The 22,370-nt window shown below is 37.3% G+C and overlaps 2 protein-coding genes across 4 annotated transcripts; both read right to left on the reverse strand.

Annotated features, from left to right (window-relative positions):
• Positions 1-2,255: 2,255 nt before the first annotated feature.
• Positions 2,256-10,325, reverse strand: LOC139720631 (solute carrier family 35 member G1-like). 3 transcript variants are annotated; one of them, XM_071631987.1, is made up of 2 exons: positions 10,074-10,325; positions 2,256-3,979 (listed from the first exon to the last, which is right to left on the reverse strand). In XM_071631987.1, the coding sequence occupies exon 2, from the start codon at positions 3,967-3,969 to the stop codon at positions 2,614-2,616; it is 1,356 nt and encodes a 451-aa protein (XP_071488088.1). In that variant the 5' UTR covers positions 3,970-3,979; positions 10,074-10,325; the 3' UTR covers positions 2,256-2,613. The 3 variants fall into 3 exon arrangements, with proteins under 3 accessions (XP_071488088.1, XP_071488086.1, XP_071488089.1); XM_071631985.1 differs by having other exon boundaries at positions 9,989-10,325; XM_071631988.1 differs by lacking the exon at positions 10,074-10,325 and adding an exon at positions 9,525-9,586.
• Positions 10,326-17,128: 6,803 nt separating this feature from the next.
• Positions 17,129-18,340, reverse strand: LOC139720666 (solute carrier family 35 member G1-like). The gene has a single exon (XM_071632022.1). The coding sequence runs from the start codon at positions 18,338-18,340 to the stop codon at positions 17,129-17,131; it is 1,212 nt and encodes a 403-aa protein (XP_071488123.1).
• Between the last annotated feature and the right edge of the window lie 4,030 nt (positions 18,341-22,370).

Raw genomic sequence — 22,370 nt, forward strand, 5'->3', positions numbered from 1 at the left:
TTTTTTTTTTTTTTTTTGGGGGGGGGGTTCGATTCCTCTAACACTGATAGTTATTGTTCACCAAATGATCTGAGTTACGTTGGTTCTTTTCTTTTTCAAGTTTGTGATGAAATGCAGGTGACGCAATTAGAACTTCACTTTTAGGATTGAGGTTACACTCTGTTGTTGTTGCAACTTGGCTCGTGTCGATGCACTATGCAAATTGCTACCAAATAACAAGGTATAGGCCTACTTTGCATTTCATCTGGCAAATATTCATACAAAACATCATAAGCTCTATTTAAATCTGATGTGTACAATGTTTGTAGTTACATGATAATGAGGATATTGTTTTTTAGCTGAAAGAAAACTCAAGCATTTCATCCAGTCAGTCGAACAATATAATTCCTTTCATTTATTCATTTCAAACCGAAAAGCAATTACAGTAAAAATATCTAATATAACGTACATAGTTACACGAAATTATTACATTTCAACATTGTAATAAAGGAAATATGTTAACGGAAGTACATTGTACGCAGTGACTATTATGACTACATATCGAAACCAACAATGTTAGAAATTGAGGGGAATAGCAAGGCTTGTCATGGAAAATTAGTCATTACTGACGTACAAAAAATAAACCCACAAAAAATCAAGGCAGATTGCAAAAAGGTAGACAAAACAGGCAAAGAGAAAATACACATACAAACAAACAAATATGAGTCAGCTCTCTTAGAGGAAAGGATAATCGTGGAAGGAATAACAGAAACAGACAAAAGAGGATAGGGAAAGGAGGAAAGTGGTGAAGGAGGAGGTAATAGAGGAGTTAATTAAAGAGTCACAATGCACACGAGGCATGAGATACATTAAGGATGGAGAGAATATCATGTTCTGAGATTTTTTCTTTTAATATGGTTTTGACGAGGATAAATCAAAGACTTGAAATTAACACACATTAAAAAGAATCGTTTGCTATGTAGGAATTTTTTTAAAGTCTTTTTTTCAAAAGTAAAAGAATCAAAGCTTAAAGCTATTTTTTTTGTGTGTTATCAAGACGATGCAAAAGTTTATGGCCAGAAAATGAGAATCTGGAGTTGATAAAGAAAGGTCCTAGTCAATGCATGAAATGTGGAATTCTTTGGATTGCCCGGTAGAATATGAATACTAGCAAACGGTTTTGGTTTGTTATTGAACGTGGAATCGAATACAAATGGAAGAGAATGGGAGAGCAAGCCGAGAAAGTCTGTACATGAATTGTCCCAAGTGCAAACGGTACAAATCATTAATCTTCGGAATGTTAATTTCGTGGAATAAAAAACAAAATCAGCATGGCTTCTTCGTGATTCATTTATAAATCATATAAAGAGCTTTTTTTCCCGCGATAACATTGTTTCTATGTACGAGGAATATTTCCACAGACGAGTATGCCGTAGATTAAATAGGGTGAAATTAAAGTTGAATAAAAGTATACCATCAAAAGAGAGATTAAAGGAAGACAACATTTGACTTTGTTCATGATATAAGATAATGCGACATGCAGAATCAACGTGTAAATTCCCAGTGAGCTTATTATCAGGAATCAAGCCTAAGAACATTATGAATTCAATTGAAAGGACTTCTTCTCTGACTGTGTCATCCCGAAAGCTATCCTTCGCAGTTTTTCACAGAGAGTTACTAAACAGCATGCATCTGGGTTGTTTGTTTGTTTGTTTGTTTTTTGAAGATTTACAATTTATTAGGACTTATCCACGGAGCAATTCTAAAATTCGGTATTTAAAGTATCAATCAAGATCACGTGAAGATTGAGAAAAATGAACTATGCGCATCGCAAATCTCTCAAAAAAAGTTTAGCATATTTGATCACCCATCTCTTCACATTTACGACATTATTATAAATTGAACGATTCTTTTAGTTGTGAAAGGATGACATTTTAAAACTATTGACTACTGATTCAGACGTCATCTTACATTCACCGGCCATGAACATGATGAAAGTACTCAAAATGCCAGTCGATGTTTACAGGCATGGTGCAGAAATGTGACAAGTGTGTACGCATCACAATAACGCTAACATCATTTGTAATTACACGGTACCATTTAACAGAATGATCTATAGTAAAATCGCTTCAAATCTCCAAATACCGTGAATACCGGAATGCAGCCCACACCGTTCCGCTTTCCGTACCCGTTTACCTGAACTATCAACACGATTTTACCAAACCTTTCAAGAAAGATATAAGCAGAGTTTCTAGCATTATAAGAAATCAGCCTCATTGTTGAGAAAATAGAGAAATCAGACCAATAGAGGGCAAAACTTAGACGGGGCATAATATTGCAGAAGGCGCAATGAACATTGATTTTATTAATTTAGAGATGAGTAAAAAATGCAATGTCCTATAGGTGAAAAGTTGACATGGTTCACAGTGTTCACTTTGGAAATGGCTAATGGCTGATGGTGTCTATACATTCCAAAGATATAAAAAAAAACTGTGCACAAGGAGCCTGTTATGGAAATCGTTCCAAAACTGATGATAACTTCCCGTGTAGCTATAATCTGAACTTATCATTGTGTAACGCATACATATCAGTTTTAGAGGATATACAGTTGATCATGAGTGGAGTAATATGAAATCAGTCGCTTGCGCTGTATTTTTTCAAATTGTTATCAAAGTCTTCGTCGTTTTTCTCCTCTAATTTTTTCTTCTCCCTCCACCACTTCCGGAGCGTGATTCCAATTAAGCTCCCCAAGATTAGAGCGGCGCCAATCACGGTGATGTAATTCGGGAAAGTCCCGATGAAGAAGTATTCCAGAGTGAAGGTGAAGAGAACGTCACTAGTCCTGATGAGAGACACCATCGTCGCCTTCTCGTATCTCGTTGCCAGGGTGACCGTTATCTGTGAGAGGAAAGTAAACACTGCGGTGAGGACGAGGAGGATGCGATCTCTACCGCAACGTGGTATTACCCACTCGTCAAAGATCGTTGCCGCAGAGCTGCTGAAGAGCAGAGCTATGAGGGAGTAAACGATGAGGAGCGTTACTGGATGGACGCGGTATTGCCCAATCTTTCTCAGACTGATGAATATCGTCCCGACGAGAATGGCCACTATCAAGGCGAATATCGGTCCCAAGATGGTTGATGATGTTTCCGTTCCTCCAAAGACAAAAGTCGGCTGGATTACGAGGAAGACCCCGAACAGCGTGATGGCGGAGAAAACGATCTCGAACGCCGTGCAAGTCTCATGGAGGATGAGGCAGCTGAAGAGAGCAGTGAAGACTGGCGAGCTGTAAATAATCGCCTTGGCGTTTCCCATAGGCATCACTTGGAAGGCAAAGTACGCCATCAGCGAGCAAATGGATCCAATCACGGAGCGATACAGCACCAGCAAGAACGCAGTCCTCCCCACTCTAAAGGAGACCTTACCCAGAACTCCGAGCGGTACACATATGAGGAATTGAATCAGCATCTGCGCAAAGACGACTTCGTTTGATCCGACTGATCCGGCAAGCAACGCCACACAAAGCGTCGCAAACGAAATCAAAATCGTAGAAACCAATGCCAGAGTCACGCCCTTGTACCGATTCAGTGAGCATGCGCTCTCGCTACGGTCTGCCTGTCCCTGCGAATCCGACATCGAAGGAGTGACCACCCCTGCACTCCCGACATCACTTCCATAATCGGAGTCGTATATTTCCTTGGAAAGTGGCATCGATGATCTGGAGCTGCTGCAGCCAACACCGCGGTCTGTCGTTTCGTCATAGCCGAAGTTGTCCAGTCCTTGCGCGTGGCAGCCGCCGTTCTCGATGACATCTTCCGGTTTTCTTCGAGAGCGTCTCAAGGTGGGCGTAGTACCAGGAGAGGGGATGTAGTCTGACTTGGTTGTGGGTAACGGGGACGGCAGGACCGGCTGTTTAAAGTCGCCGCTCTTACTCCTGCTGGCCTGAGAGTCTTCAACTCCGGAAAGCGATTCATTACCCCGGATGAACATACTTTATCTCCTGCAGACAACGATAACGACAATAAGACAGATCATAGTCAAAGACATGCGTTTTGTCTTTAGTCAATTTGTATCTGATGATAACACAAGCAAACATAAAATATATAATGAGACATCAAAATCACAGTAAAGCTTGAAGCAGAGGATTTTGCATTTAAGGAATCCAGTCGATAAACTCTGTGCTGTGTTTATTTGATTTTCACTTTTGATTTATTTCGGTGACTTTTGTTGTTGTTTTTGGGAGAAGAAGAAGAATACAATGTACAAACGAAAAGAGAGCAAATACACAGCTTAAGGTGAAATGACATTCTCTGAGGAAAATCATATTTAACAAACGAATTCAATTAATAGTTAAGATACAAAATGCAACAGAACGTTGAATTTTCTTTTACATGACATCTTACAATCACCATACTTTAATAATGATTCTTGATGAGGTGACAGCCGTTTCATGAAAAAAAAGGGGTCGCAAGTGCGGGGGAGGGAGGAATCACGAATAGTTTGATTTGATTCTACTTACTAATGAAATATGATTATGCTCAAAGGGATCATAAATAACCATAGCTCTACATTTCTGTTATAAGTATTTGTACTACATTATATTTCAATACATACTTTTATAACTATGAATATCATTAATATCATGAATATCAATAGCAATATCTATTTATCATCATTAACTGTACCTTTCTTTCAAAAGGTTTTCAAAAGGAGTGAGAATTACTTCAGATGATTAGGAAGAGCATTCCATACGTCAGATCCACAGTGTCTTTAGGACTTGTGAGCTAACAGAATTCTCGGTTTATCGACATGATCTAAATGAATGTTATTGCAGGTACAGATTGGATATTAATTAACTTTTTAATTTTGTTAAAGCATGAGGTAGCAGAATCTTTGTACACTTCAACATAAATCTTACCGTTTGAAAATCATTGATATCATCTAATCTGATCATGTGAATCGGTTAAATAAAGGATCAATGTATTTTAAAGGTAGAATTCATACAGCCTTCTTCTTGTACAATTAAATCGTTTTAATTTGGATTTAACACAATTTACCCATAAGTAAGATTACAGATAAAGTATGTGAGGTAGGGTTACAGTAGAGTGTTAAGGCATTAAACGAATTTTTGAGACAGAAGTGTTTTATCCTATTGCATGGAATTCAAATTCCTTCAGCCAATTTTGAAGATATATTAGCTGTATGATAATTCCACCTTAAATAATTGTCAATCATTACTCCTAATTTTTATCTAAAAATGAATTTTCAATCTTTATTATCATAATCAATTTGCTGATTGACATGGGAGTGTGCAGTTTTTATGCATCATTAAATTTACCAATATTTAGCTATAGTTTATTACATTTCAACAAATTTGCCAACCAAGACATGCAAGATTTTGTTACAATTCAGTACATTTTTTTTTCAGTCTCGAAACGTTGCTAAACCTTGCCTTTAAACATTACCCAACATTACCTAATGAAGGCCATCAACAGTGAAACAGACTTCGGGGCCAATCCCGATGTACACTTCCTATCGCAGATTACTTACTACCATCTTATCATAGTATTAAGATTACAAAGAACCCCTGATTACTAGTCTCTACTCAGCGACACAGCCTTTGACCAGGGAGATGTTACATAGCGGAAGCAATTTGTGCAAATTTATGCGTAGGTTGGATAGCATTTCACTGGCTTTGATGTCCCATGCTCCAATCCACTCATCCATTGAGATTGGATGTGGAGACCAATGAAGTGGTTCTTGAAGATTTAAATATATATATATATATAAGTCGTATTGAAGAGAAAAATTAAATGTTTAAATCCTGTATGGAATATGATGGAGATGATATCGATGAAAAAAAAAATCTTCAATCTCCCTTTTACAAATGCCCCAGGACTTAAAAAAATAACAGCAAACAAGAATATTAGTAGTCTCTCAACAACAAAAAAAAAAGAAAGAAAAAAGGTATACATTCAACCATCGTGAGGACAAATGTGCACAAACTTGATCACCAGGTTTTAACACTTGAATATCATTTCTTTTTAAATTAAGTAATTGTCTAATGTGATGTCGACGCACTTAGTCAGACAGTAACATTTTACATCCAAAGAAGTACATTTTTAAATTTTTTATCCTGTCCTTTACATATTAATATTTGCTACCGAAAATATTACGAGACTATAAATATATGAACTGCTGCTCGCTATAGATTTGTCGTGATTCGGGAATGATGCATATTTGAACAGAAGGGATCTGTTTTATCAATGCAATGTATTGTCACCTGCGATTTACAGCTCATAATCTCCGCGACAAAAAGGAGAATAGAGAGATACTGGTTTCTTCTCCTCCGATTACATTTTCCTCCATTGACATATTGACCATTGACGTATACTGCTATCCATACTTTTATTCATAAAAAAATAACAGCTATTTGAATACTCTGGAATAAGACTGAATGTATGTTTGAACGAAAATCAAATCTCAACAAAACCCTATGCCTCGACTTTTTCCTTACAGCACCAAGTCCCGAGGCTAGTTGCTGTAAAAATGATCATCCTGCCGTCATTAAACTCCCACCTCAAAATGTCACTTTGTGTCTGACACTGGAAAAAGACTGGAAGGAACTTACGAAATTTGTTAAGTTTTCACTTGATCGCGGACAGAACTCTATAAAGCTTTACAAAGTTGAAAGAGAGAAGCAAGAATTCAAATCGTGTCAAATGTGTGCCAATGTAAAAAAAATAAAACATTTTAGAATTATTGTTTTAGAATTTGTTTTAAATTTAGGCTTTTGAAAATGCAACTGCAACTGCAACATTCAAGCAATTACGTATCAACATCAGCAAGGATCAGAGGGCTAATGACATAATAGAAATTGTTTTTTTTTCATTGTTCTCACGATGGATTATAAAACTACATCATAAAGAACAAATCACAGAAATATGGTTTCTGAGTTTATGGGTTGATTATTCAAAGGTTATAGGACCATGGTTGTTTCCATCTTCAAACTGTCTCCGTGTGTTTTTGTATTCTTCAATTGGTAGGGCAAATATCGCCCTGAATTGTGCAGTGAATGTCAACATACAACTTAAACATCACAGAACTTCACAAATACCGCTGAATAATTCTGTCTGCGGAATCAAGTGTACATTCAGTCAACTTCGTGTTTAAATAAACGCTTTCGCTCATTGTCGATGCAGCACATGTTCAGAAGGAATTGCCATTAGGCCCTACTGGATGACAACATCAATTCGAAAAAAAAAAGTTTCGCGAAAGAAACTGTACACTTACAGCTGCTTACCACACGGTTCACCTGTTTATAAGGTATATACTCTGACATGGGATATGCTGGGTCAATGCGATATGATAATCAAATTGATCCCATTTAAGAAAAGGCATGTTAGTGACCATTACTTTATGTTCATTTGCAGTGATATCATAAGTATTGAGGTTTTTTTGTTATTTGCTATGATATCATGTTTTCTTATGTTTTATAAGCCTATAACTGATGGAACCGAACATACAACTGCAGATGTGATTCCAGCAGTGTTCACTATCTGCAAGATTTGACAATTCCTATTCTCAGAATACTAAAAAGATTCGAAGATTCAAGGTTTGATTCAAACATTGATAGAACACGACTAGGTTAATTCTTATTTCATACTACATGCAAAGGTATCATGCCTACATGTTTTAAAAGAGTTATAGATGTAATATTAAAAACATTGCGCGCAAATCTTGTTTCGATTGAATTTTCAACGAATTGTTCATTGGTGTGTATATCTCTACCTATCTCTTTCTTCTTTTTCAACCTTCTTATGTACAATTATGACTATGATGTATGCTATTCTTTTCATAATTACGTCCCTCTGCGCCTCAGAATAGGATACTAGATCGAAGGCGCATTACAAATGCTGTACTTATTATTATTATTATTATTATTAAATAACAAAGTAGGCCATATTTTATTCAGTAGGTCCTATGAATGTGGCTCGAATTGTCCGCGCATTTAAAAGATCCTAAAACCGTAGTGTGATTACTATAACCTTAGAACATCACATAACATTTCCGTCATTTTTGACATAGACTAAAAAAAATACGGCCGGAAAAGGGGTGTGGGTGGAAAATCATTCAAATATCCATCTGTGCAACTATAGAGCTTATATACCTTTCGCATATAGACAGGAAATTTCGTGTTTTTCACTTTTGGGAATATGTTCAAAGAGGAAATGACAGGGAATGAATAAAGCAATTACTTGTTGTTGTTTTTTATGTTCTGTTATATGTTGGCAGATGTAATGATAAAAGAGTCAGGGGCCTTGTTTCATAAAGTTGTTCGTAAAGTTACGAACGACTTACGAACGACTGGTGATCAGTTCTTATGTGCTAGCTTGTCAGAATTTCAATAATTCAGCACAAGAACTGATCACCAGTCGGTCGTAAGTCGTTCGTAACTTTAGGAACAGCTTTTTGAAACATCCCCAGGGAGTGGTATCTCTGAGGAAGAGGAAGTGAAGAAGAAATATAAAAAGATAAAGAGCTATTGCGTAAGAGATTAGCTTATGAAACCACTGGCAACATTCCTAGTTTTGTAAATCAACATCATTACACGTCGGGCTTGCACCTCATGAGCCTGAACACGTGCTTTGTCTTTATTTTCAAACCAAATTAAAATATTCATATTTGTCAAGAGGAATCATTAGCCACAATTAGGTAACGAGCATAATATACACAACATTTCATGAAATCGAAAGGAAGTACGTAACAGCCATAATTCTGCAATAACATTGTAATATATTCTATAATACTAGTAGTATAATAAGCTAAATAATTGTGTCGATTTATGATCTCCTGAACATCACATTTTTCATGTTTATCTAAATACGTCACAATGCATTCTATAATTTTTCTGCTGTTTTTCTGACTTTACGCTTACAAAAAAAACTCTCAAAGTAAGAATGTGTAGATAATATCATCTGACAATCACTGCTGAAGTACTAATTTGATTAACAAAAAAAAGCAATAACATTGGAATGTATATCTTCCCTCAGACTGTGTATAATTTCCATATTTCCATGTTACCTGTTCAAATCAAATTAAATCAAAATTAAGAAAAGGCATTGCACGGAAACAGACAAAATATAGGGGTAACTAGGCCAGTGGATTCCATTGTCTTTTGTTTATCATATTAGTTCAGTTCAGTTCATTTATTTTCATTCTCATTTTTTCCAACAAAACATAACACAGAATAAATCAGGAATTATATCATATGCATTATGTACATTAGAATGTGCGAATCGAAAATTAACAAATAGAGGTATACATATCGGCAAAATACTAAATTATGTTTGAAGGGGGAAAAGGAGAACTGAGAGGTTCACTACGAAAAAAAGCAATGCTTGTATATTGTGAACCACTCAAGTGTTTCTTTAGAATTACTTACTGTAATTACAAATACTTAACACGAAAATGATTAATTAATTGATTAATCAATTAACACGAGAATAATTAATCAAAATGAAATAATTATTAGTATACTCTACCAGTAATTGGCAGCTTATGTCACTGGCAGAATCATGGTTTGGAAGTTGTTTTTTTGTGTGTGCGTACGTGAACATATCCAATTCATCTGAAAAACATAGTAGAAAAAATTGAAATATGACACATGTTTTAAAATTTTAAAGTCATATAATTGATGATAAGGGCATTATGACCTAAACCAAGTCAATTTTTCTCAATTTACAACACAATTTTTGTAATCTAGTTAATTCAATTTAGCAAATTAAACGACGTAAAGACTTGATTAATAACAGCGTAGACATAATGTTTAAAGTCTTATAAAACGACTCACCCAACGTTCAAAGACGGTACAGATGAGCTAGAATCTGGCTTTCGATATAAAGACACCGATTCCACCTATGCCCACCTGCCAACTGTTATATACTGACAACAACAACGCGGAATATCATCTTGGTTTTCAAATTTATGTGTTAATGAAACGACTTACCTTTTGTTGATATCAGACAACATTAACAAATTAATACTGCGTCAATCCACAATGATAAAGTCAATGCTTTGTAGTTTCTCCTTACCGTGCTGCAAGCGACGTCAAAAGAATGGGATTGGAAATAAAATGATCCACACAGTTCCTACGTCGCTTTAGACGCAACACATCAGCTGCTTTTCAACAAGAGTGATGGTCTCCCCTCACTATAAAGCTGTCTTTTTCAAGTAGTACGGAGAACACTTTCACACTCTGTACACTCATTAACAATCGCGTGTGTGTTGTCCACCTTTACAGCGAGATGAAAATAAGTTATGACCATTGTAGCGGAATGGCTACTGTCACACACACGAAGCCAGATGACATGAAGGGACACTTAAATCTGACGGACTGTCATTGTGTATCTAACTGATTGAACTTTGCACTCCCGTTAGCTTTGGTTCATCCAGTACCTCGTGCATTAACACGCTTTCATGATAGATATCATGTTTCTGTTTTTAATGTTGTTTTGTCAATTTTTATTGTCTGTAACTCACTTGTTCATATTGTCTCTCACTATACGAGACATTTCAATTCTACAATTTCAGTTTATAGAGAAAATGTCATTGGAGCGTGTGAAAATGTGAGTGGACAAGCTTCTATGTATGGTTGCATGTGTGTGCGTTGTGCGTGTGTGTGTGTGTGTGTGTGTGTGTGTGTGTGTGTGTGTGTGTGTGTGTGTGTGTGTGTGTGTTAGCATACTGGGTAGATATCCCTAAGATAAGAGATATCACGAAGTTTGATGTAACACAATATCAACTAACATGGGACTCACTTTGGACAATAAGACATGACCACTTAATCATCCAGCCAGGTAGAATGAACAACCCGGGTTTGCTTGGGATAGGATGAAAGGTCGTCTTTGGATTGCTTCTACACACATGCAGTGACTCAGGTCTTTTTGAACTCGAGGGACCAAAAAAAAAAAAAAAAAAAAACAGCAACAACAACAACAAAACACTTCCGGAGTCTGAAACGCTGCTATAAGAAGTAGTACTATACAACAAGGCCTTCCGTTTGCAGCGAACATCACGTTATCAAAAAAGAAGGGGAAAAAAAAAAAGAATGACGAGTGGTTATTGATCATGCTTTCATCTTCTACTGCATTTGACATTTTTCTCATTGTCGCTTTTTGCTGGCACCAGCATGTAGACCAAGCCGACATTGACTGTGCATGCTTTTCCTGCGACATATCCAACGTCTCTCAAAGGTGTATATCAAACGTAAAATGACGCTGCATACAGGTCTCATGTATGTTAGTCAGGAAGCAAGCCTTAGTGGTAGGGCGAAAACTTAGCATATTGCAGTGCGAATTGTCACTGCATAAATTATGACATGCAGCAAGAAAAGATAAAAGATGTACCGTTAAAGGGGTAGTATAGTATTGGTGGAGATGAGAAATGGACTTTTAACTTTTTGCGATATATCAAGAAACCACTTGTTAAAATAGTCCAGAGCATATGCCATTCTAAAGGGGAATTCAAAGTTTATTTGATGAAAATCGGTTTTGGAATGGCCGAGACATCTAAAAACAAAGTAAAACAAAGCAGTCGGAATAAAAGATGGGTCCCAGCTTTTATTAGTATTACTCTGTTTTGGGTGTCTAAGCCATTTACAAACCAATTTTCATCAAATAAACGTTGAATTTTTATTGGAATTACATGCTCCTTTATATTTTCATAAGAGGTTTCTCGTAACCTCACCCCAAAATGTTATAGGCTTGATGTTAGGTATCCATAAAAACTATACGATCCTTTTTTTTTTTCCTCTGGAGGCGTACACACACAGTCAGTTATAAATTATTGCATCGTACTGTATCACATGCACTGTTTTTTTTTTCTTCTTCTTTTGTGATGGTAATTTTGGTTTTGCATTGTCTTAATGTTATTTTGTTTTTTAGTCTTTTTGTGCGCTCAGAAACACCAGTATAAAGCGCCGTATTAATGCAATTATTATTATTATTATTATTATTATTATTATTATTATTACTATTATCATCATTGTTATTATTATTATCATTATTATTATTATCATTATTATTATTATCATTATTATTATTATTATTATTATTATTATTATTATTATTATTCAGGGAGCAGCTCAGGTGTTAACGAGGAAACACTTAATACAAGCCCCACCTGTACTTTTCCATTTTATGGAGGCAAGGGCCTAAACAAATTGAGCTGAGATCTAACGGGGGCATCCCACGAGACCGACACCCACGAGTCATACGGTCCTCGAGACCGACATCAATAATAGGTCCATGAGTCACACAGCCCACGAGTTATACGGCTCAGGAGTCATACAGCCCATGAGTTCGACACTACGCACAACAGGCTCATGAGAGCGACACCAAGCAAACATAGCCCACGAGACCGACACTAAGCAATAAAGGCTCATGAGACCGACACTAAGCAAAGAAAGCCCACGAGGCCGACAATAAGCTAAAAAGGCTCACGAGACCGACACTAAGCAAAGGAAGCCCACGGGACCGACAGTAGGCAAAGAAGGCCCCCGAGACCGACAGGATAAACAGCGCCATCTACATGTCAATCACCTGTGCAGGGTGTTCCATGAACGGAAAAATAACATACTGGCGGGTGTAATTTCGTAACGCTATCAACTGAAGGATGGTGACCATTTACATAATTATTAACGTCATCAAATATGTATTTCTACATACTTCTGGGGAGGGGGGGGGGGACAAGTGTGTCAGGGAGCGACATTGTTATCAAGTAGAAAAATTGAATTGTATTCTTCATGCCACCGCTCCCTCCCCCTCCCCAAAAAATAGAAGAATTAGTATTCTTCACCCCCCCCCAAAAAAAAAGAGACAAAAACACAAATGAATTTAACAGAGGACAATAACGATGTATGAATTAATATTAGAGCATTGATAATGCCATCGTGCTATTTTTTAAAGGCTTTCCCAATTTTTAGCTAGAAGATGGACAGGATATAATTTTTACCTATTCTCTTTCCCGATTCACTAGTTACTTATTCTATTTTAGATTTTCTACCCTCCTGCTTGGAAGTTTTGCAGTAAGATCTATTTGTAATTTTCTCTGTAACTGTAATGTAATGCTACTAATTAAAACGTTTTATATCGCAGGGACTCACCTCAATTTGTGGCTTGTGTTATTCTCCTCCAAACAGTACATTTTTTTTCGTGAAATACAATAGCTGTTTTCAATGATGCATCTAATTTTTCCCGAATCCCTTACGCTACCTTAATAGACGATTACGTTATTTTTTTATTTCTAATTAATACTAATTCAACACCCTCGCAGGTTTACTATGGAAAGATCTGTTACACACTTTTACTGTACTTTGTTCATTTTTTTTCACAAACAAACACCCATGCAAACACAATTAAAGATCCTGATCATTTCAGGGGGGGGGGGGGGGGCAACTGATGGGGTTACACCCTGCCGGAGATGGCAACTCTTCTTTTCCATCTCTCATATCTGCCTATGCTATTATCAGGACATCCCATACAATTTATTGGTCTATAGGTGGCGCTGTTCATCCTGTCGGTCTCGTGGGCCTTCTTTGCTTAGTGTCGGTCTCGTGAACCTCTTTTGCGTAATGTCGGTCTCGTGAGCCTTGTATGCGTAGCGTCGGTCTCGTGGACCTTTTAAGTGTAGTGTCGGTCTCGTGGGCTTGGTTTGCTTACTGTCGGTCTCGTGAGCCTTTTGTGCGTAGTGTCGGTCTCGTGAGTCGTATAACTCCTGGGCTTATTTTACTTGATGTCGAACTCGTGGGCTTTATTTACTTAGTGTCGAACTCGTGGGCTGTATAACTGGTGGGCTGTATGACTTGTGAGCTGTATGACTCGTGGGCTGTATGACTTGTGAGCTGTATAACTTGTGGGATGTATGACTCGTGGGTGTCGGTCTCGTGACGTGCACCCTTTTTATTACCCACACGCTGTACTTTAGAAACAGTTCAAACGCTCTTAGCTATTGCCTCGGCCGTGGTAGACTGCTCCGGCGGTACCTTGTGTGGATAATTTTTAATAATGCCCTCACTGATCTGTAGAATTTACTTTGTGTAATAGAAGATTATGCTTTTCAGAAGTCGATCAATAGGCCAGCTTGCCTAATGACGTCAGAGGGGATTAATCGAACTTGAGTAATTGATGTTTTGCTGCGGTATTTTCGATTTTTAAGTGAGAGTACCCCCACACCATCGACACAGAAATCAAACTGCCGGGTTATATTTTGTCCTTGTACCAATTACAGTGGATGCTCAGTTAATGCATACCCGATTTGTAAAGTCACAAAAGTTCTTGGAATATTGCACACTTCGATCAACAGTTACAAATTTGTATTTCAGTTTTCGTCAAATTCGTGTGCTGTTCTTTGTATCAATCCATGATATCACGCTATATGATAACGAACTGATACAGGGAATTTCGCGTAACTCCATTACATTTATACATATACATATATATAAATTCATACGTATATCCACATAAAGATAATAAAGGCAGCACAGGTCTACACAATAGCAATGATACCACATGAACAGTGCATAATCTCGAGTACACTTTAATAGGCTGTTTCACGATAATTGCAATGATCCCTCAAGATGCATTTCATTACCCGTACAAGCCGAAGGCTTCGGTAAAATAGAATTAATTATGTATCAGGGTTGATTTGGCAGTTATAGAGTTTCTAGTTTTTAGAGTGGTACAGCTTGGCAGGGTCTAGTGCTGACATTAAAGGGTGTGTACAGTTCTGGTCGAGGTGAGGATTTAGCTTTTAACGTTTTGCGAGATATTCAGAAACCACTCTATGACATGTCAAAGAGCATGCAGTTCTAAGGGGTATCAAAAGTTTATTCTATGAAAATCGGTTTTGAAATGGCTGAGATATCCAAAAAACAAGGTAAAACGAAGAGATCCTAATAAAGTTGTGGCATGTCGCCTTTTATTATTATCATTTTTTTTGATATCTCAGCCATTTGAAAACCAATTTTCATCAAATAAACGTTAAATCCTTCTTAAGATTACATGCTCTTTCATATTTCATAAGAGGCTTTTCATTACCTCACTTAGGAATGTTCAAAACATAAACCCCCACCTCAACCAGTACTGTACAGTCCCTTTAAGACCGTCGATTTTCAATGCAGCCAAAACATGATTATAGTGTATGAACATGCACTCTGACGACTCTGAGTGTTTTATTGACACTTGAACGCGAATGAAATAAAACCTGCGTCGCCTACTCATGGTGACGGTGCATGGACTTTCAACTCTATGATAAACAGCACAATCTCGTTAACGTGTCATAATTGACAGAGCGTATTTGCCAAACGGGTGTAATTGTTTCTGATTAAACAATTTCCATTTTTATTTATGCCTTGTTCTCCACGTCTTTATGTTTTAATGCCAATTAGCGGAAGCTTATGGAGCCATTACTTTATCATCGCGAATTGTATCAGTCAAGTTTGTTTTCTTTTACGCTTGGCAGGTCGCTTATAAGTTTCTACACACTAATCCACAATTTCTATGTACTCAAACAATACGTACATTGCATGGATATGTCATCAAGTGTAGGGCTATACGTGCCCTCTCGATAGAGTGTTTGGATATCATTTTCTTTTTGTAACGCAGAATCATATAGAACACATGTACGCGGTCAGATTTGAAAGCAAGATTTCTCATTGGGACATGATATTCAAATTTTTTCTAATTTCATGTTTTTTTTTCTGATTATTTCTGACTATAAGAATGACAAAATCGTGTCAAATTCCTCTTGTTTGAGAAATTCAAACAAGCAAGTCAGTGTCGATGCTAATCATGATGCTCACAGGACCTTTGTTGTCCAAAACGCATGGTACCCTCAACATCACTTATGTGGCGAAACGAATATCTTTTTGTTGTCGTTGTTCTCCTTTTTTTTTTGTCAGATTAACTAGATGCGCCCTCCAAAACAAAAACAAACGCAAAAACAAACCTTCCAAGCCAATTTTCTGCTTTTGACCTCATCTGTCAATCATTGCTAAGGTACTGGTAAAATTAACAAAAGACATTGGAATGCACCTTCCCTGAGACCGAACATAGCTTGCACGTTCCCCTGCAATGTCTTTTGTTAAGGATATTAGTACTTTAGCAATGATTCACAGATGAGATCACGAAACAGAATACTGGTTTTTGAAGGGTTTGTTTGAGGGCGTATATCCAAGTAATCTAAAGAAAAATAGTATAAAAATATTATGAAATAATATATGTAACGTACGTAGAAATTTGTCTCGCAACATAAGTGATGTTGAAGATATCAAGAATCAACACAAATCACAACATGCACTTACATCACATAGGCCCGTTGATTTCTATTCATTCAACATGTATATATATTACATCCCTAATTCATTACACCATTTAACTACATTATATCCGCTTTCGATGACTGCTTTCAGGCAGAGACTATACAGTGATGGCTGCAAGTTCGTGGTGACTTTAATATGGCGCGAAAATCGTACACTTACATTTGTATGAACAACTGCGAGCAGGACAAGGTAGCAAACTGACGTGTCATTTGTAATTAGTGCACCAGTTGGAATAACATATCTTTCTCTACAAATAGGAATAAATACCAGACCTCTTAGATCGCACTGGCCATGTCTACGTACAGGATATGATAACGCAATACGTTGAGAGTTACTGCATGCCTACAAAACATCTTCCCCAGCATAGGTTTTTAAGGATCCCTTGTCGAAGAAATGTAGGCAAGATTACTTCCGTGTTTGCCATTGTCGTGATCGTGTTGCGTGAACATTGACCATCGTTACCATGCTTCTCTATAATGTGATACGATGTCTGTAAACAAAACCTGCATTGTTTTCCTAATCTTTGTTGTGAATATTTAGAAAATGAAATCTAAATCTATGCAACATAAGTCAAAACCAACACATGAGATTACGATTACCAATCGTAGACCTATTTGGTCGTTTCACGTGAGGTAATTAGAATCGTTTCACGTTGATGTTGAAATGGCACTATCTCAATGTGCGTCAACACGACTGCCGTGACTTCGTACATGGTTGTACGAGTATCTCTTTATTCATAAGGCAGGAATATGAGTTATGAATTTGAACCTAGAGTTCCTGCGTTGTCTCAATAGATTGTGTATCGTTCGGAATGCTGAAGTTGTTGTTAGATTGCTTATCATCTTCTTGATTCCGAAGCCGTCTTTTCTCCGTCCACCATTGCCCTGCTGTCAAGCCAACGAGACTGCCGACGATTATGAATGCTCCAGATATAGTAAAACCATTCGGGACCGTACCGAATATGAGAAAGTCGAGTATGAAGGTGAAGAAGACATCGGTTGTCCTGATCAAGGAAACGGTAGTAGCCGTCTCATACCTCATGGAGATGACGAAGGTAACTTGGGATGCGAAGGAGAATAGGGAATTGCAGATTAGAAAGATTCGGCTCCTCCCACAAGGCGGAATTACCCAGTCTCCCAGCCCTGTGGTCATGGATCCACTGACCGTTATCCCTACGATGCAGAGGGTGACCAACTGGACCAGTGGGTGAACTCGGTAAGCCGCTATCTTCCGAAGAGAAATGTAGATCGTCCCTATGAGGACAGCGCTGATGAGACAGAAGGTCGGTCCGAGAAAGGAGGACGATGACTCTTCGCCGCCGAAGAGGAATGGTGGTTGGATGACTAGGAACACTCCGCCAATCGTCGTCAGGGAGAAGATCACGTCAAAGACGGTGCACGCGTCGCTGAGGAGGACACAGCTGAACAACCCCGTGAAGATTGGCGCACTGTAGAGAATGGCCTTGGCGCTGGCTACTGGCATAACCTGATACGCGAAGAACACCAGGCAAGTCACCGTGGATCCTATGACAGACCTTAAAACAATTAGAACCCACGCCTCCCTCGGGTACTGGAATGATGCTTTCTGCAAAGTAAGTAGCGGTATGGAGAACAACAACTGCATGTACATTTGATTGAACACTATCTGATTCGAGCTGACTGACTCTCCTACAAGAACAACCAACATACTACAGATCGACAACATCATTGTTGAAAACAGAGCGTAAATCTTGCCTTTCAGCCGACTCGGACAGCAAAAAGTCCCTAGATATTTGGTCCTATTGTTTGATGTCAGAGAACTGCTCTCTGACGGAGCTGTCTCTTCTTTCAAATTCAAAAATTCTCTGTCCTTGCAGCTCTCTTCTGGGTGGGTCGTCATAATATTAGTCACTGGGTCATTATGGTCGTCGCTGGTGGTGTCATAACCCTTGTTGACGAAAGCATTACTATTATAGCTACTGCCTTCATCAATGCCTTTCATTGTGTGTGAATCGGAAAGGCGTGTATTGCCGGAGTCCTCAAGTGTTTGCGAAGATGTCGATCGTGAAAATTCCGCAATCTCGACTACTTTCTTGATAAAATCTGCTTTCCGGGACTGGATTCATGATTTCGGAATCTGCATAAGCTGTCCAGCTATGGATGACAGAGCAAACATAAGCAAAGTAATAAAATAAAACATAAATTCTACCTAAGGGAGTATGAGTCACATAATGAATATAAAGGAAAGTGTAGGTGATTGCGATTAGGAGATGGTATTGGTTCTCACTTTCATACTGAAAGTTGATTTACCGGCACTGAAGGATGTACTATGTTCTAAACACACACACACACACACACACACACACACACACTCACACAAATACAAAACCCATGTTCTAATTGGATTTCAGACTATGCCTTCCCCGACATGGTGAAATTGCGGCGCTTAAGAGAATGTATGTACCTTAGCAAATTTTCTGTCATTCACCTTGATGTGTGAAGATATTCTCAACAGGACACTAAGCAACAAGGGCTGTATCAACGGTGTTTCCGTAACAACGGAGGTTACCGTTTGTAATTGTGTGTCTTATGTCCTATTGGAGAAAGAGTTCGTTTCAACGAAAGTGCAGTACAAAACGATAAAACGTTAACATTCAAACACAAGATATTTTTTTTTCTTTCCATTTTAGGCAATTGTCTAAACAGAAATAGCGTTTAATCGGCTATCAACCCAGTAGGTTATTACAATCATTATCATTATTGTTACGAATGAGTGAACACAGCTGTTTTTGTCTTCCAAAGCAGAAAAACAAAAATTGCAGAAATTAACATTTTTTTTTATTCATTTGCAAATGCCCTTCACGATAGCATTGATAAGAAAGACTTGTTTAACATAATTAGAGACATGAGCGAAAAGTAAAAATGAGTTTTTGTTCCCTTGTATATCCTGATATTCTCATACAAAAACAAAGTAGGAAACTAAAGGGGAAAATGAGAGGTTTTCTTTTTGTAAACTGACACTCAATTGAGATATAGGGAGTAAGCCGCAAAGGTGATAAAATGGAAAGAATTTCTGTATTTCATTTCTTTTAATTTCATAGGAATTTTAGAATTCATGAGAACCAAATACAATATTCAAGTTTCTTAACTTGAAATAATATTCCAAGTTTCTACAATCTGTTTTTTTTTTATATTGCTTCTTCTTTGATGTCTTTTGATATTTGTTTATTGCCTTTATTTATCTTTGGGGGCTACAGAGACATTATAGAGATCAGAGGGTGATTTTTTTGCAAATTGATTTATTTTTCTTATTGTGTTAAATTTGTCTTTTGTTCAGAAAATATGTACGAATGAGAAATTGTCCATTTTTGCAATTTTTACTTTTGTGCCTTGGACCAGAAAAACGCTGGTGTGCACTCATCCATAAATTTTCCATTTTAATGATCTACCAGGTTAATAGCCAATAAAATTACCTTTAAAATGATGTATAAAACATTAATATCTAGCCAGATTTCTATGAGAAACATGAGCTTGAAAAAGTGTTTGTTTTCTTTCTTTTGCTGAGTGTACGTACGTATATTCAAAACACGATGACGTTTTGCAGCAAGGAATAATCAAGATCTCCTAGCCTCATTGTGTAAAATGTTATTCTGTCCCACAAGACATTGAATGACTTCAAACCTATCCCAATTGCGTTTCGAACCCTATTCATGTTTCCTCAAGTCATTTCAAATTTTATGGTATCGAAATGACGACCGACATCACATAACCGCAGCTGTAACACAGAGAGAAAGCGAGGGGGGAGGGGGAGTGTTCGACTAACAACACATGACAACTGTTATAATACCATGTGTTAATGAAGAATTTAGACAGCTGCTTGGTCAGTGGTGAACTTATCGAAACCGTCACGACCAGACAGACAGATGCATATTACCAAAACAAACAACTGACAGCTGACTGGAATTTGTAAAAGAATACTTTTGGCTTGTGTTTAAGTTGACTTAGAAGTATAAGACAACAACCTACAAAAGGATGGCGAAAGTTTCATAACGATGAGACGTAAGATAAAGATAAAGATCTTATAGTTTTTTTCACAATTTCACCAAACTCTGATTCGATCTACTACCACTCTGCAGCTTACAGGATGTAAAAATTTCATATCACAAATTACTTTTCTTGTCCTATGTCCGATTTTCATTAATCCTCTTTTCGTACGTTCGATTTGATTTTACTTCCTCACCGCAACTGAACTTTCTAGAGCAATATTGTACTTTCCCACCAACTAATTGTACTGCATACATGTGCCATAAAATCTTACCTACAATATCAACGGCGCTGGCAACAAGTTGTCACATCAATGTACGTTTGAATGCGTCTCAATTGATGTTTGATAATCGACGTCTAATAGGCTTATCTCGAACACACGAGGACTCTTCGCCATACAGCGAATCGTTCACAAAGGTTGACAAATACGAAAACGTAACGTCAGGCCCCTTTTGTATAATTTCAGACGTAAGATTGTGAGAGGTCAACCATGATCCCCATCAAGTATTCAAAAGCATTACTCATCGAAACATCAGCTCTTATCAAGCTTCTGTTTCATCTAATATCTGCATTAATAATTGATCCAATGCGTTCGTTACTGTTTAACCCATCCGGTCGGTACTACAGAACTTTGAACATCGCCCAGGGTCCATTTGGACTCATCATGTTGAATCCGCCTCGATCCTTCGCTCTTTATCCCTCTGTTTCTCCCTCTTTTTAACACATACGCACACACACACGCATTACACTATCTATCTATCTATCTATCTATATATATATATATATATATATATATATATATATATATATATAGTTTGTGTAAGTGTGTGTTTGTGTGTGTGTAGGCTTAGGCATGGGAAGAGTTTCATTTCAAAACGAGTTGCGCGCCACTTTCAAACATCTTTAAGTAAGTCCATCATCAGATAGAGCAATACAAACTTTCCAGTGATACCTCACTGATTATGTACCTCACTGATTATGTAACATGTAATATTTTTGACATTACCATTAAAGGTTTATCACATACAGATTCGCATTGTCTTCTTATTGTAACAGTTTCAGTCACAAATATCTCAAATTGACATGAAAGGTCTTGTTTAACGATCAAACTGTTCATACATTCATTCATTGATAATGATACAAATACTGTAACTCGTTATTTAGGTATATATTAAGGATGATTTCTTTTTCTCAAACAATTTGTGTTAGTAAATTGATTAAGTACTCGTATTCGAGATTTTGATAAGAGACACCATTCAAGAAAAATCTGGAAACAAAATAGTGAAATACTTTTTGTTTACCACGTTTTAATACTGTGACGACACAAGCTGCTGTTTTCCCATCTAAAAAGACTATAGCTAACCAATATAATCAATTCAATTCAATTCAATTCAGTTATTTTCATTTATATTTTCCACCAAAATATAACCCAGATGATGATGCGATTTTTCTTTAATGTGGATAAATTGTATGATAGCTCAATACGTTCCATTCAATTTGGAGGTATTTATGTGTCATTGCAATGTATTTACCCTTTGGGATACGATTTTGAAAGTTTTCACCAAGTAAACCATTCTAATAATAATAATAATAATACCATCACACACACACATACGCACGCACACAAAACAACAACAGATCAAAAAAATGTTTAAAACGTGTGTCTTCATTATTCACTATGCATTGTGCCTATAATACATTATGGTATGCACAAACGGAGATAGAACACGACACTGATCGAGATTACCAATTCTCGTTGCCAAGTTGTCCGGTCTGCGGATCTACGCAGTTAAGTAAACATAAAACGAAGTGATACTGCATGTTCCAAAACCTTTACCTATAGAATTTTTAACTCAGATGTAGTCAACTGCTTACAACGGACATAAGGTTAGAAAATATTGTTGAGACAATTGTATATTGTATTCTCTCAGCTTGAGAACCCTGACGCCTATAGAATCGGCCTTTTGCAGTCTCTGTTATACGGAAAT

Source organism: Diadema antillarum, unplaced genomic scaffold (assembly GCF_040938485.1).
Source record: "Diadema antillarum isolate AM-2024a unplaced genomic scaffold, OU_Dant_1.0 scf00000131, whole genome shotgun sequence".
Lineage (NCBI taxonomy): Eukaryota > Metazoa > Echinodermata > Echinoidea > Diadematoida > Diadematidae > Diadema > Diadema antillarum.

What these genes read in the sequence shown, in the direction of transcription:
- LOC139720631 (XM_071631987.1), bottom strand. Translation starts at nt 3,969, where the DNA reads ATGTTCATCCGGGGTAATGAATCGCTTTCCGGAGTTGAAGACTCTCAG.
- LOC139720666 (XM_071632022.1), bottom strand. Translation starts at nt 18,340, where the DNA reads ATGAAAGGCATTGATGAAGGCAGTAGCTATAATAGTAATGCTTTCGTC.